Source organism: Neopelma chrysocephalum, unplaced genomic scaffold, assembly GCF_003984885.1.
Source record: "Neopelma chrysocephalum unplaced genomic scaffold, ASM398488v2 Primary Assembly neopelma1_77, whole genome shotgun sequence".
Taxonomy (NCBI): Eukaryota; Metazoa; Chordata; class Aves; order Passeriformes; family Pipridae; genus Neopelma; species Neopelma chrysocephalum.
The window spans coordinates 1-14,999 of record NW_020897738.1 but is presented as its reverse complement, the minus strand read 5'-3'; the positions used below and the strand labels follow the sequence as shown (position 1 = coordinate 14,999).

The window sequence follows — 14,999 nt, the reverse complement described above, 5'->3', positions numbered from 1 at the left end:
AACAGGCTCCAGCAGCCAGGAGCCCCACACCCACCTGTGGGAGGTCGAGGGTCTGGTCCCAGTCCCGTGGCAGTGCCGTGGTGGCCAAGGCCAGCAGTGTCTGGATGCAGCGGGACAGCAGTGGCCGTGCCTGTGCCGGGGCCTCCCCGCTGACGATGCAGAGGAAGAGCATGGGGAAGCCGGCGGCACGGCGCGTGATCGAGCTGCTGCGGGGTCCGCTCAGAGCCTCCAAGCCCTGGCAGAGAAACAAAACCCACTGAGATATGGCTGGAAACCCGCTGCCCAGAGCCTGCAGCTGCCCTGCAGTGCCCAGCACCAGCATCTTGGCTGCCAGAAGGGTGCTTGCCCCAGGGAGTGAGGACACAGGGAAACAACCCTGGGGCTCCCTGGAGCATGGGGGAATCAAGGGGCACAACGAGCACAGTACCTGCTCCAGCATGGCCCGTGGGATGGCCTGCAGCTCTGCATCCGGGTGGTTCAGCAGAGCAGCACAGAACTTGGTGAAGCCCATGCTGCAGCCCTCTACGGCTCCCTGGGGCACAGCAGTGTCAGGGCCCTGTACCCCAAAGGCTGCACCCACCAGCCCCCCACAGCCCCAAAAACCTCTTTGGAAAGGGGAAGGAGAAAGCAAGCAGACATGATGGTGTGGGGATATGGCAGGGTTTGGCACCAGGATCCCAGCCAGGGGCTCCCAGCTGGGGCTTCCAGTCTCCATGTCCTGCCCCGGAGCAGACTCTGCCCTGTTCCACTCTCCCTCCCTCCACACCTGCGAGGCCAGAGCTGAAGGGGCAGTCAAGAGGTCAGGACATGCTCTTACCCAGTGCCGGCACCGCAGCAGGATTTCCTGGAACACCCTGGTGGCCATCTGCAGGGTCGGGAGTGGCAGCAGGGGGCCCAAATCGGCAGGCAGTGCTGGGGCCAGCAGCAGCTCAGCCAGGCCCCCAAGGAGCAGCCCAATCTCCTGGGAAGAAGATGAAGGTCAGCAAGATTGGTATAGAGGAGTATAAGCTGTGAGGCTGTCAGAAAGGAGCTGGGACGGGCAGCTGCAGGGATGCAACCTGGGAAGCCCAGCTCTGCCACAACTGGGGGCTGTCAGTGTCTGGGAACCAGCTGGGCTTCATAAGCACAGGCAGGGAGGGGAGGTACTTTTGGGAAGGCTGGTGGTTGCATCTTCCCCGGAAGGGGTGAGGATGTGTGTGAGAGCTCTGAGGTAAGGACGGATTCCCCCGTGTTCATCCCCAGCAAGGGTGAATGCCCCAAGGGGAGGTGAAGAGCAGCTGGGGTGGGAAGGATGGTGAGCACCATGCCAGGCTGCCCCTCTCCCACTACCATGAGGAGGGATCCCTACCTTCACTGACACCCAGCAGCATGTCAGGATCAGGCTGTGCTCCTCTGACAGGAGGATTGAGTCCCCCTCTTCTTCCTCCTGCCCCTGGTCCTTCCCCAGCATGATGAGGGAGCCGATGGCATTCCCCATCTCTGCAAATGATGGGGCAGCAGCTGCAAAAGGGAAAGCCTTGTCTGAGCAGGGTGGTGTGGGTCAGCAGGAGGGGGTGCTGCTGGGGTTCAGGGGGACAGATCCCTGTCTGGCCCCCAGTGGCTCCTGCCCTGCCATGTGCCCCACTCAGGACTGCAGCTGCCCTTTGCCCACTGCTCTTCCAGCTGCTTCCATCTTGCAGGTGCCTTGCTGCTTCTAGAAGGCTTTTGCCTCTACATGCAGTTAAGAAAGGGACCCAAAGCCAGGCACGATCCTGCAGCTTCCAGGATCCTCTTCCCAACACCTGGAGCATCCTTGCCCAGGTGTCCTGCTTTGGACTTTGCTCCTTGGCCAACATTCTGTGCCCAACCCCAGCACTGTCCCCTGCTAGAGACACTGAGCCCAAAGCAACTGCATCCACCCAGGTTGGAGGGCTGCTGGGTCAGGAATGGCTGTGATGGACGTGTCAGTGGTTCCCAGGGCTGGTTCCCCCCATGGGGACATGCTCACCTTGCTCGTTGGCACCGGGGCCTTGCTGGCTCTGCAGAGCACCCAGGAGGAAGGAGGTGACGTCTCTCACCGTGGTCACGAGCCGGGTGAGGAGCTCCTGCCAGCTCTGAGCCAACTCTGCTGCCCGCATGGAGACGGCCACCTCCGGCACCTGGAGCAGGCACCTCCGCAGGGCTGCGATGGCTCCTGCAGGACACCCACCCCTGGTCACTGTGGTGCCAGCACAGCCCTGGCTCTCCTGCCTGAGCCCGTGGCTGATGTGGCTCATGTGCAGGGGAGAGAACAGGGCGCTGGGTGAGGGGTGTTGGGCAGGGGGAGTGGCAATACAGGGAAACTGAGGCAAGGATGTGGCACCAGCACATGTGGCCTCAGTCCTGCCTGTGCAATTCCTGCCTGCTCTAATTCCTGGGGAGCTGCTGCAGGAGCTGCTCACTGCCCTGCCAGGCTGGGCCATACCGTGCAGGGGTGCAGTGGCTGCTGCCCGCAGCAGGTCCTGACGTGCCACCGTGTACTGGGCTTGCAGCAGGTGGAGAAGGTGCTGGGCGAAGCACAGCCCTCGGTTGGGCAGCGTCAGGGCTGCTTCGGCCTCCAGGGCCAGGCTCTTCATGGTGCCACTGTCTGACCTGGGGCAAGAGGCAGACACTGCTGTGAGGACCAGGGAGTTTCCTGCTCATTTTGTGCCACGAGGTTCCTTCCTCCCCTGGTGCAGGCTCCTGTGCCCCAACCCTCCCCACTGCAAGGCTGTTGCAAACGCCAGCCATTGCTGCCCTGAGCTCTAAACACAGACTGGTGAAGCACCAGTGCTGCCAGTGCACTCTCGGGGCTCCTGTGCCACCACAGGGAGAGGGAGGGAGGGGCCAGGAACTCATACTTCTGCAGGATGGTCTTCATCAGCACAGCTCCAGCTTCAGCCTCCTGCACTCGGGGGCTGCCCAGGGTGTCCTGGGCCAGCTGGAAGAGTGCCAGGGCGATGGGCTCAGGGAATGTAGCAGGGAAGTAGCGGACAAGCAGCTCCGAGGCCAAGTCTCTGATCTGCCAGGACAGAGAAGAGGTGGGGGGAAAGTGGGACATGGGAGGAGGGGAAGCATGGTTGATTTCCCCTCTGAGCCTGCTCATGGCCAAGGCAGGCATCTTTATGATCTCTCCTTGTCTTTAGGAGGCTCACCTCGTTAGTGCTGTCCTGCAAGCAGCTCAGCAGTGCCAACAAATTGGGCTGGGAGAAGAAGTCCCAGCAGCCTCTCTGCTTGGCGTAGCTCAGCAGTGTGGCCATGGTCCCTGTGGTGGGGACATGGGGCGGTGGGATGGGATCGTCAGGGATCACCCCTGCAGCCCAGGGGTGATACTCCAGGCAGGTTTCCCATACTCACGTGGGGGCTGGCCTTTCTTCCTGTCAGGGCTCCAGGTGTCTGTGCAGGTCTCCAAAACAGCAGCCAGGAGGAGCAGAGCCGTCTTCTTCCTCTGGTAGTTGGAGCCTGGGCTGAGTGAGGTGATGCTGAGCTGCAGCAGCCACTCCACGAAGCCTGCAGGCAGAGAGCACAGCAGTGAGGGATGCTAGGCTGGGGACCCACCTGTGGATCCCCTGGGGCTGGGGTGGAGGTGCTGGGTGGCTGCCTCACCTACTGCCTGGTTGAGCTGCCCAGCTCCCTGGCCTGGCTCGGTGCCCCATGGCACCTTCCCCCGCAGCTGTGCCAGGGAGCTGTCCCGCAGCCGGACCAGCGCCTTCCTCACTGCTGCCTGCAGCAGCTGCCGGAACGAGGAGGAGTCGCAGTTGAGGTTGAGGGGCAGGAACTCCTGCAGCAGCTGCATCTCAGTGCTTGAGAGGGGCTGGTTGGTGCTGGGGCTGCAGCAGAGGAGGCTCAGTGCTGCCAGCCGAATGCCCTCCTCACGGGCACCCAGGCAGCAGGAGAGCCGCTCCAGAGCCTCGTCCCGCAGCAGTAGGGCCCCTGCCACGCTCTTCTGTGCCTTCAGCAGCGAGACCCAAGCCCGGAGTGATGCCGTGTCCTGGCCACCAAACTGGATGGCCAGCGGCGCCTGCATGGCCGGGAGCTGCCGGAGGGTCCAGGCGAGGAGGTGGTTGGCAGCGTTGCTCTGCAGGATGGGCAGGGGGGAGCGGAGGGCCTGGGAGAGCAGGGGTAGCCAGCACAGTGCCCAGCGCTCCGCCAGAGCCGCCTCTGTGCCCTGCTGCCCCTCCTGCCACTCACTGAGCTGCTGCCGCACCAGCACCTTGTAGACCTCGGCAGCGGCAGGACACAGGTGGTTGGTGGAGAGGCAGCTCAGGAGGTGCTGCGGGAGGTCCGGGTAGGCATCCAGCACCTGGGAGAAAGGCAGATGACCCTCATCTCCCTGTCAGACTGAGAGCTGCATATGGCAGGGACAGCTCTGGGTACAGACCACACTGCAGACAGCCCTGGCACTGACCACCTCAAGCTGCTTTTGGTCAGCTTTAGGTGGGCACCAACAGGCAAAGCTTCCCTTCCCACTGGCACTCTCCAGGGATGCACTGCTGCAGCTCACTACCCAAGGGATATCGTGTCTTGGGTGATGCTAAAACAGCCCCCCTGGGTGGGAAGGCTGCCTGCTCACATGGCAGAGCTGGGTAGAAGGTGACAGGCAATGGACAGAGGCTGTGCCTCCCTGGCAGCAGTGCCAGCTGCGACCAAGCCTCCCCGTTCCCCTGCCTTCCCTACCTGCTGGCTGCCCATGTAGGGGATGATGGCACACAGGGGCACATATCTTGCTTTAATCTGCCACGGCATTGAAACCACCCTCTGCAGCATCTGTCGGTAGAGGGATCTCTCCTGATCCTGGAAGTGCTGGCACTCAAGGTGGTAGATCTCCAGGAGCAGTCGGAAGGAGCTGTGGATGAACTCAGACACCCCTTCCACCTGTGGGAGAAGGACAGCAAACAGGAGGGGTTAAGGTGGGCTCCCTCTCCTGTCTTGATTTTCCGTGGCTGTGGACTTTCAGCACTGGCTGGTAACCCTGGGATTAGGAGCTGGGGATATGGGGATGGCAGGCAATGAGCCAGCAGTGTGGACAGCCTGGGACTGTGCTGGTGGGTGCTGCCCTAGGGTGGGTGAAACATTGGGACATGGCCCTGCAGAGCCTGTGCATGACAAGTGCCACACCCTCAGCAGAGTGGGTGCCCCTGCCCTGGCAGCCACAGGCCAGGGGGTGTATTCAGCTGAAACAGGCAGGGGTGTGCTATGGGCTGGGGACAGCAGCTGTGCTGGCTGAAGGAAGGGCTGTTCCTGGCTGCCATGGTATGGCCCTTTGGCACCCCGGCCTTACCAGGGTCTCAGCATTGTCCCACAGCAGCTGCGTGACCTGCTGGAGCAGCTCGGTGTCCTGGGCCAGGATGCGGGTCCCCGTCAGGTGCCAGATGGCAGGAAGGCTCTCCCGCAGGCGCTGCAGCCACAGGGCACAGGCTGCCAAAGCAGAGAGCTCTGCTGCAGCCCCTGCCCCCAGACTCGCCTGCAGCAGAGCCGGCAATGGGCTGGGGGCTTAAGGACTCCATGTGCAGGGGCAGCAGTTCCTCCGTTAGGTACATGAGAGCCCCAGAGGGTCAGTGTCCTTGGGGCTGGAGCAGAAAGTAATAGCACTTTCCAAACCAGCTACCAAGATCCAGAAAAACATCTTCCCAGGGAGAAGACGAAGCACATGGGAGCTCTATGCACCACAAGCACAGGGAACCTTTCAAACCTCCCCACTGTGGCAGGGAGGTTCACCTCCTACCTTGGAAGCAGTAGTAGTGGCAGTCCTTCTGCTCCTTAGTGAGGGCACACACAGCTGGAAAGACCACGTCCAGCAGCAGACAGGCCTGTGGGAGCACAGTGACTCAGGGAATAGGCAGGTGAAGGCACAGGCTTTCCAGGGTGAGAAAACCCTGCTGTGAGACAGGCAAGGAGAGTGCTGCCTGGTTCTCCTGCTCTTTCAGCAGCTTATTGCTCACTTTCACTCCCTGTCTGAAAGTCCTCAGCTCCTGAGGCTGTCAGGTCTCTCCAAGGGCTCTCTCGAGCCCTGGCTGCTGGGTTTGAGCTCTCCTACCTTGTGAGGGAAGCCCTCCAGCTGGCAGCTGAGGATGTCTGTCTTGCAGCATGTCAGCAAACCTCTGGTGAGCACCAGCTTCTCCAGCCCATCTGGTTCCAGGACAGGGGGGACCTCCAACGCCAGCTCCCCAAACTTCAGCTCCCCAGTGCCTGATGGAAAATGGCTGCATTGGATGGCAGGAAGGTGGCAAAGCCAAATGCTGCTCTGAGAGCAACTACCCTGACTCATCCCAGAGTGGCCATGGGAGGTGGCCAGAGGCAGCTGGGACTGCCAGACCCCGAGAGACAGACACAGCAGCAGAGTCCGGCTTGGTACCAGCCTCTGTCCCCTCACACCCAAACATTCTTGTCACCCATTGCCAGAGGCCATTCCCAGCTCGGGATGGAGCACCCACCTTGGCTGGGGAGCTGGAACAGGGTCAGCGTGGCGCTGGCCCCACACTGGGGCTGTGGGGCCGTGTTCACCAGCATGCTCAGGGCTGTGCCTGCCAGCAGCCTCGTGTCCTTGTTCGGGGCCTGGACTCGCAGGGGAGGCAAAGGCACAACTCAAACCACTATTTAAAACCAAACCCCATTTAACTGCCTCCTCCTCCATGCCCCTGCAGGCAGCCACACAGGGTGCCTCGGACATGCCAGACACTGGGCTGCCTCTGCAGGCTTCCCTTGGGGAGGAGAATGGGGAAAGCACCTAGGAAGGATGGCACTGCTCTGCTTCTTGGGACAGGCAGCTCTATCCCTCTCAGAGTCTTACGCACCTTCCCCCAGGCCACCTCCAGCAGCAGTCCCAAGAGGCTCTGCAGGGTCTCACTCTTCCCTGCTGCACTCCACACCAGGGGGGCCACGTCCTTTGGCAGCGCCTGGAAGAGCTGGAGGCAGGCCTGGAGGAGCAGGAGAGATGGGTGCCACAGGGATGGCCATCAGTATCCCTCACCTCTGAAAAAGCAGTGATGTCCTGGGAATGGCCTTTCAAAGTGGCTCAATGTGTTACACCCCTCCTGGACACTGCTGCCAGTGCCCAGCCAGTCCTTGCAGGTACTGATCCTTCTCCTGCTCCGAAATCCAGCTCTTACCTTGATGCCCAGGTAGCCCCAGGTGCTGCTGGGTGTGGGCTGGCTCTGCAGCACCCAGCGCAGGGTGCTGGCCAAGCGCTGCAGCAGCAGAGCCAGGTTCTCCCGCCAGTGCTGCCGTCCCAGGCTGCTCTCCTCCAGGAACATGCACACTGCGGGCAAGGGGCACCATCAGTGCTGTCCCAGCACTGTGCTCACAGCCAGCCCTGTTTCCCCGGCTCAGCCAAGGGCTGTGGTGCTGGTAAGTGAGGTGGGAACGGGGCTCGGATGCCAGGGATGCTTTGGCTTGCCTGGTTTTCAGCTGTCCCAGGTGGGTGGGCACAGAATTTGGTGCTGTTGGGACCTCTGCAGAGATCCCACAGATGTGGCTGATCCCCACTCCCCCTCCCATGAGTGCAGAGGACCCAGTCAGGGTGGGCAGGGGATGTCCCGTGCACTGGTGGTGTGGTCTGGAGAAGCCCCCAGAGGGGAAGGAACAGAGACTGACCTGACTGAAGGTCCCCAGGAGACAGCACCTGTAGGGGTAGAAGGACAGCTTGTCCCACAGGATGACATGCTGGGGCTCAGTGCCTTGGACAGGAGGGTCCTGCCTGTGCCAGAAGCTGCCCCAGGAATGAGCAAAGGGCTGGTGTGATGGGCAGCCACATGTTGCCAGCTGCAACAAGGGCAAATCCCCGGAATGGTGGGAAGTGAAGTGAAGGACCCTGAGCAATTCCAAGCAGGAGGTCCCTGTCACACATGGTCTCCACCCAAACCCCCTTGAAAGTCAGTGCCACCGCACAGCTCTCACCTCTCCCTGCAGTGCCAGGCTGGCCAGCAGCGTGCCCACCTCCTGGGCCAGGAGGGCTTCCTTTCCCACTGCCAGCTGGGTCACCATCTGCTGGGAGACACCCTGAATCAGCCACTGTGCCCAGACCCCCCAGAGACACTGGCTGCAGAGTGCTACCAGGAGAGCCTGCAGTGTCTCCAGTAAGGATGCTCTGCTCCAGAGCTGTGCCAGGGGCAGGCAGAGCGGGGCGAGACCTTGCACTTATGGCCAACAGTTGCTCTGAAGTCGCAGCCCAGCCGGTTGTGTTACAGACCTGTTCCAGTTTCTGGAAGGAGCTGGAGCTGCTGGTTGCCTCCATCTGGAAAGCCAGGATGCAGCGGAGCAGGGGTCGTGCCTCTGCCTCACCCAGCGCCTGCAGACCCTCGCTCAGCACCCGTGTCAGCAGCAGAGCCTCCTCCAGGTGCTTCTCTTTGCATCTCTTGGCAGTACTCCTGGAGCAGCACAGGCACGGGGTGAGGATACCCTGGCCCCGTGGAGGTTGTAGTGGGGGAAATACCCTGGCTCGGTTGGGTCTGGGGTGGGAACGTTCCAGCGCAATGTGGATTGGGGTGGGGGTGCCCCAGCTTGATTTGGATTGGGGTCGGGGTGCCCCAGCTTGTTAGGTGTCAGGGTTGGAGTGGCCCATCTTGCGAGGCTCCTCTCTTCCAGCTGCACTCAGCATTGCACTGGGGGGAAGGGGGGATCGCGTGGGGGAAACGATACGAACTCCTCAAAGGTTAGAGCCCGCAAACTCTTTGTGGGGCGGGGCGGGCGGTGCAGAAGGACATGAAAAATCCTAAAGACTGCTGCCCTGCTGCTACAGAGCAGGCTGGAAGGGACTGGGGACACGTGGGGGTAGCTCGAACCCCTTACTGGGTACCGACCCTCTCACACTCCCTCCCTGCCGGCCCGCGCCGGGGGGATGCTCGGGGGGATGCCGAGATCCGCGCCGGGCGATGCCCGGGGGCTCCACACCGGGGGTTCCCCGACGGACCCGCAACCGGGGGGATACCAGGAGCTCCCTCCCCGGGGCCCGCGGTCTTACCCCGCGAACTGGCGCAGGCAGCGCAGGCAGGACAGCACCGGCGCGGCGATGCCCAGCGTCCCGTAGAAGGCGGCGCAGGCCCGCGCCTCCCGCTCCGCTCCCATGGCCGGGAGCGCCGGCACCACAGACCATAGAGCTCTCTGGAGCTCGGGCGGGCTCCGCCGGGCTCAGCGGCCCCCCCTAGCGCTGCCCCCCGGCCCGCCGGGCACCGCCGGGCACCGCGGGGCTCCCGGGAGCGCCGCTCGGGAGGAGGGATGCGCGCGAAGCCGAATCCTTCATCCCGACGCTGGATCCACCGCCGGCTGCGTGCCAGGGCTTGAAAAGCATCATCATCATCCCAAACTGTTTCCACAGTCAGTTAAAAGCGAGAGACCCCAGAATGGCTGAAAACCAGGGAGGTGGTGCTGCCTGCCGAGCACAGAGCGATCTGGTCAGTGTGGTGTGAGATCTCTGAAATGCCACCTGGAATGCGTCAGGGTGAAATAGTTGTCTCATTCCATCGCGGTTCATTGCAGAAGAGGAGGTTTGGTACCCCACTGTCCTCCTGCTACACCACGGGTACCCCCTCTGGTAGGCAGCATCCCTACCAGCAGCATCACTAATAACACCAATACCCAGTGGAGAGACTCCACTTGTTTCTGTGGGATGAAATGGCCTTTGGAGAGAGCTAAACAGATTTATTATAACACTAGTTGTTAATCATCATCTAATCCAAATTATTTTATTTGCATTCTTTTTATCAGTTCACAGGGTTGAACTATTTTAATAGGCACGATTTTAAGGTGATCTTTAAAGGTACCTTGCAAACCAAATCATTCCATGACTCCATTATTTCTGTGGTTTTGTTAATCATAGTTTTAGCACCTGACTAATGCATCCCACTGAATTTCAGCTATCCAGAAAGTGCTTCTTGGTTTTGACTTTGAAGGCTTGTTTTTACCCTGTGTTGTTTCTCGCAGTGGCACTGGTGCGAGTGATGGGCATCGGCTGCTGATGCCACTGGATGAGCCAGTGTCACAGGCAGCCCAGGAAAACTGGCTGGGATGCACCTGTGGCTGCACTGGGTGGCCAGGAGGATGCTGAGATGTGGCTCCCTGGTCAAGAACTGCACTTAGGGATGGAAAGCACCCAGCCTGTAGTTTTTGGCAACATTTGTCAGAAACATCCATCTCTGTTCTGCTGTAGAAACCAGTCTGGAAGCCCAAATCCAGGCAGGGGTTCAGTGAAACAGCCCAGGATTTGTCTCAGGTAAGGCCGAGGAGTTCACATCCCTCAGACCTGATTTTCTGTTCTCTGAGCACCATGGCCACCCCACGGAGGTGATGATGGAATGGGGAGAAGCACTGCCAAACCAGAGCTCCCACAGGTGCCAGCATCCAGGCAGGGGCAAGGCAGAGGAGGGTGCTCCCATGTTGTAGGGTTACCAATGCTCCTGTTCCTGTTCCCTTGTGCTGCCTGCAGAAAGGAGAGGCAAGGGAGGGAAAGGGGGATTTTTTTCTTGTTTCACCATAGGAAGGATTTTCAAACCCTATAAATTCACTTTTGACAAGTGAACAGCTAAAGCAGATTAACCTTTTTGCTAATCCTCTATAATGGCTTTGGAATCTCCTTAACCAATAAGAAAATGATAAGAGCCTGTTTCTTTTCTTTTTATCTATATCTATATTGTCCTCTCTTGTCTGCATTTTTTTTCTTGCTTGTTTTATTTTCCTTTCCTTTTCTAATATGAAATAGCCCAGCGATCCTATCTCCCAGAGGCTCAGTAAACAGAACATCAAAAATCCCTTTCCTTTATTCCTCTCCAGTAACAGGGTGCAGAGAAGTGTCTGCCGATTGGGATTTGATTACCAGCAGCTATCAAAAGTCTCTTTGTAAGATCTGGATCCTAAATCCCATAATTCTTTGATAAAAGAAGTATTACCAGTCCATTTTCTGAAGTGAAAGGTACGAGAGGAATGAAAGAAAGCAATCAGCGGAGATCCTAATAGGCTAAATACATGTGCTGTGGGAAGGCAGGGCCGGGCCAGGGAGCCCAGGGAAAGGGGTCCTTTATTAAGGATGGGGAAGGAGAATTAATCCGCTTCAGGCTTATGATTATTACGGCCAAGAGCAGAAATTGTGGGATCCTGCACCTGCCATGGCATGTCCCAGCTCACCAGCCCTACAGTCCTTCTGGACCGGCATGGTGTGGGGAGCAGGACCTCTCCCCACATCCACATTCTGTGCCAGTGTTTGGACATGAATTAAAGCTGGGAGCAGCTTGCAATGGTCCCTGGGGTTAGGGGATCACATCCCCAGGTGTCTCTCTGGAGTGCTGACACCTCGGCAGGGCAGCAGTGAACATATCCAGACTGGGCAGCTACAAGGGCATCTTCCTCTCAAACCTGCAGCAAACACGTAAAGATTCATGGACCATGGTTATAATCCATGTTATGTCATCGGAACAGCTGAAGGAGAGGCAAATACAGGGATGGAATTACAGATAATGGTTTGGTTTTAAGTGAGTCACAGGTAGAATAGCCACAGGGCATCTCTTCCCAGAGCTGGGATACCTCCAAGGTGAGGAAGGGCAGGCAGTGAGCAGGGCTGAGGAGAAAAGAAGGGGGATTGAGAGGGGGCTCTCCTGGGAACTGGCTGTCAGCTTTGCATGATGCCAGAGTGCCAGAGCCATTGCTGTGGTTTGATGTGCAGTGGTTTCACAGCACCCACCTGTTTGTGTCCTCAGTGTGCTGTGAGAGAGACTGGTAACTTCTCTCCCCTGCAAGGAAACACTGAGTGGGAGAGTGTTCCCCATGTGAGCTCCTGAGGCCTGGCTACTCACCTTGGCTTAAGCCACACTGAGGGCAAGAGAATTTGGTTGAAACTTTCCTAAGCAACCTGAGCTCAATCACACCTTCTTCATTTTATTCCCAGCTACTTGTTTCTGCCAGGCCTTGCTGTTTGCCCTTGTGAAGCATCCCCTCCTGTCCTGAGTCACTATTCCTGGCTGTAGCCTCAGCCCAGTTTCTCTGGCTGGGCAGGACCTGGGAATTGAAGTGGTTTTGGGGAAGCCTGGCTGCCCCAGACAGCTGTCCTGGCTGCTCTGGGCTCACTGACCACAGGACTTCACTGCCTGCCTGAGAGCACATGGAGGCAGCAGCATCAGTCCTCCCCTTCCCTTCCCGACACAGAGCATGGCTCAGCTGTGCAGGAGGTGGTTACACGCCACTAAGCTATGGTGCAGAACTGCTGTGAGCTGCCAGTAATCTAATTTAATAAGGGCTTTGAATCCTTACAGAGAGTATGTTGGATACATGCAAAGCATCTGCATTATCGGAGTGATTAGTGCAGCAGAGGTGGGGGAAAAGGGAAGGAGGGAAAACACAATTTCTCTGCTTTCAGCAGAAAATAAATCAACTTTCACAGAGAGTTCTGGCGCAGCCAAAGGCTGTGCTGTCATTAAAAAATGATTTTTTATTAAGCTGAACTCTCTCCTCTCTCATATTGTATGATATGACAGCTCTCTTTTGATGGGAAAGCTTTCATTTGGCCAGAGAAAGGGATAATTTGCTTCTTTTAAGGAGTTAATCCTCTGGTCCATTTCCGGGCTGGGAACAGCTATCCTCCCCCTTCCTTGGATCGGAGGCTGCAGCACAATGGAGATCATAACCACCTCAAATCTACACCCGAGATGGAGAAATCAGATTTCCTTCTCCAGTCATTTTTGTGGGATTAGCTAAATCTTAGATCCACACTAACCCTTCACAAAGCTGCCAAGATTAGTTAGAATTTATTTTATTCACAGGGGGGTTTACGGTTTTCTTTCCAAAGGGATTATATCCCTCTCTATATATATTTAGGGTGGCTTCAGTCACGAAGCAGCTGGGTCAGAAGGAGGAAAAGTGTGTGTGTATGAAATAAAAACTCAGCTGCGAGAATGACAGTCACTTGAAATGCCAAGACAAAGCAGAGGTTCTGGATGGTTTTGCAGTCCATTTAAAAAGCCATATAAGCTGTCCTTTTCCTTGTGAGAGCCCACTACGGAGCTAGTGCAGGCAGAGCAAACCCCCTCAGCCCAGGCTGCCTGTTTCCCAGCACAGGATGACTTCAGAACCAGCACCAGACGCCGACCCCGGTAGGAGAGCCCTGAAGAAGCCGTGTCCATTCAGCATCGAGGACATCCTCTCCAGCCCTGTGGAGAAGAGCCCCCAGGTCTTGGTCCCACTGTGCCTACGGAGCATCTTGGACTGCGCACCCAGAGGGCTGTGTGAGCTGGAGACCACCCCAGCCAACTCCCTGCAGGAGGAAGATGAGGAGGAGGAGGAAGAGGAAGAGCTAGAAGGGGCAGGCTGTGGCTGCTGCTGCTGTTCTCACACAAGCACCCGGTCCCTGCAGGACTTGCCGGGTTGGCTGGGTGAGTGTTTGGGTTTGATTCGTGGTGTGAGGCTCACAGGGGGGCTGGTGATAGCGCTGGGTGTGGGGGAAAACCAGGGTGTTGAGTGACACTACGGCACCTGGCCACGCTGGTCTCAGGCCCCAGCTCCAGCGAGCCGAGCTCTGCTCTCAGCAGAGCTCCCAACAGTTGGAATCCATTGCATCCAATCTGCAATGTTATCAGAGTCTGAAAAGCAGCATGTGATTTTTTTATTACTGATATTACTGATATTACCGGTTGAGCGTGAAACTCTTGAGAGGATGATGTTTCTAGGGGCACAAGTCCTCTGTGGAGTGTGGGACCCCACAGTCATGCTGCCCAAGTGCAGAGCTGTGCCTGTGCTTCCTGACAACACCAGCCCTGGGGAACCTCACTTGTCCCTTAAGGAAAAGAGTTTTGGCTACATCTCACAAAATTACAGCATCTAGGGTAAAAAAAAGTTACAAACCCTTAAAAATGCAGTTCAAGAGCATCCTGAAAGTTCAGAAATCCCCCGTCTCAGGACCAAAACAGCTCCTCGCCAGGCTGTGAGTTTCCAGCCATTTTCTGGAGCTGGCCATAGTGCAACTGGTAAGTGAGCAAGGAAAACCCAACCAGTGCTCTCCACCTGCATCCTTCTCCCAAATGATGCCCTAAGCTCTTCTCTTGCTTGTATGGGGACCACTCAGCCTGTCACCCACTCCAGGTGATGCACTACGCATAGGTGAAACTTGTGCCTGAGCTGCCTTGAGCAAGACGGGTGTTCCAGCCCCCCACCCCAGCACTGTCCCTCTCCCCGTCCCCTTGCAGATGCCCGGCTCCCCTGGCCCATGAGGCTCTTCCACTCGGCAGTCAGGGTCTGCAAGAGCCCCCAGGAGAACCGCAGTGAGCTGCAGACTTTCCACCAGCTCCAGCGCCGGACGCGCCGGCACCGCACCATCTTCACCGAGGACCAGCTGCAGGCCCTGGAGACGCTTTTCCACCAGAACCAGTACCCGGACGTCGTCACCCGGGAGCACCTGGCAAACCGCATCCACCTGAAGGAGGAGAGGGTAGAGGTGAGGTCCTGCCACTCGGTGGGTGCTGCTTCCCGCAGTCCCCCAGGAACACAGACCAGGGCTGTCTTTTTCAGGAGCTGCAGACTCAGGGCCTCGTTTTGAAATCTAGTCTTGTGTACTTGACAAAACAGGACTTGGGAGTGGCAAACAATGGAAGAATATAAACCCGTTCTGCTGGGCTGATTTGTTCTGGTATCCAGTCCCACTGACACGATGCCTCTCTCCCAGAACCACCTGTATAAACACACAGATGTGCCCAGCTCTGCCCATCCCCTGCACCCAAGTGTATATTCCTTACTCACGTGCTTTTCATGCCTTCTGAATTTGCCATGGGAGGGTCCCAACTCCCCTATGCCCCTTACCTGTATCTGAGCAGGATTGCAGTGGAGGGACTGATCATATCAGGAAATGTATTAGTGTCCTAAAGCTCACATGGCACAGCTCAGCAGCGTAGCTGCCTCCCCCCCGCCCCCGTAACACACGAAAGGCAAAAGCCCTCTTCTTGTTTTACTCTTTTCTAGGTTTGGTTTAAAAATCGTCGGGCGAAGTGGCGGCACCAGAAGAGGGCGAGCGCCTCAGCACTGATCCTGCA

General features: G+C 57.9%; 2 protein-coding genes across 2 annotated transcripts in view; one reads left to right on the top strand and one right to left on the bottom strand.

Moving 5' to 3' along the window:
• Positions 1-9,119, bottom strand: part of LOC113970421 (thyroid adenoma-associated protein homolog) — a 13,542-nt gene extending 4,423 nt beyond the window's left edge. Inside the window, exons 1-21 of the mRNA XM_027689314.1 lie at positions 8,957-9,119; positions 8,186-8,363; positions 7,894-7,980; positions 7,591-7,618; positions 7,107-7,255; positions 6,792-6,914; positions 6,432-6,552; positions 6,035-6,186; positions 5,723-5,807; positions 5,279-5,415; positions 4,675-4,872; positions 3,604-4,300; positions 3,355-3,507; positions 3,153-3,262; positions 2,859-3,019; positions 2,444-2,610; positions 1,988-2,173; positions 1,349-1,500; positions 818-961; positions 428-532; positions 35-235 (exon numbers count right to left, since the gene is read on the bottom strand). Of these exons, the coding sequence (XP_027545115.1) occupies positions 35-235; positions 428-532; positions 818-961; positions 1,349-1,500; positions 1,988-2,173; positions 2,444-2,610; positions 2,859-3,019; positions 3,153-3,262; positions 3,355-3,507; positions 3,604-4,300; positions 4,675-4,872; positions 5,279-5,415; positions 5,723-5,807; positions 6,035-6,186; positions 6,432-6,552; positions 6,792-6,914; positions 7,107-7,255; positions 7,591-7,618; positions 7,894-7,980; positions 8,186-8,363; positions 8,957-9,060 (3,438 nt within the window). The 5' untranslated portion in view covers positions 9,061-9,119. The remainder of the gene's footprint in view (positions 1-34; positions 236-427; positions 533-817; positions 962-1,348; positions 1,501-1,987; positions 2,174-2,443; positions 2,611-2,858; positions 3,020-3,152; positions 3,263-3,354; positions 3,508-3,603; positions 4,301-4,674; positions 4,873-5,278; positions 5,416-5,722; positions 5,808-6,034; positions 6,187-6,431; positions 6,553-6,791; positions 6,915-7,106; positions 7,256-7,590; positions 7,619-7,893; positions 7,981-8,185; positions 8,364-8,956) is intronic.
• A 3,627-nt stretch (positions 9,120-12,746) lies between these two features.
• On the top strand, positions 12,747-14,994 carry GSC2 (goosecoid homeobox 2; the record flags this gene model as incomplete). Its single annotated transcript, XM_027689412.1, has 3 exons — positions 12,747-13,349; positions 14,160-14,407; positions 14,929-14,994. Coding segments are annotated over exons 1-3 (627 nt in total), but the record flags the coding sequence as incomplete, so codon positions are not given.
• Between the last annotated feature and the right edge of the window lie 5 nt (positions 14,995-14,999).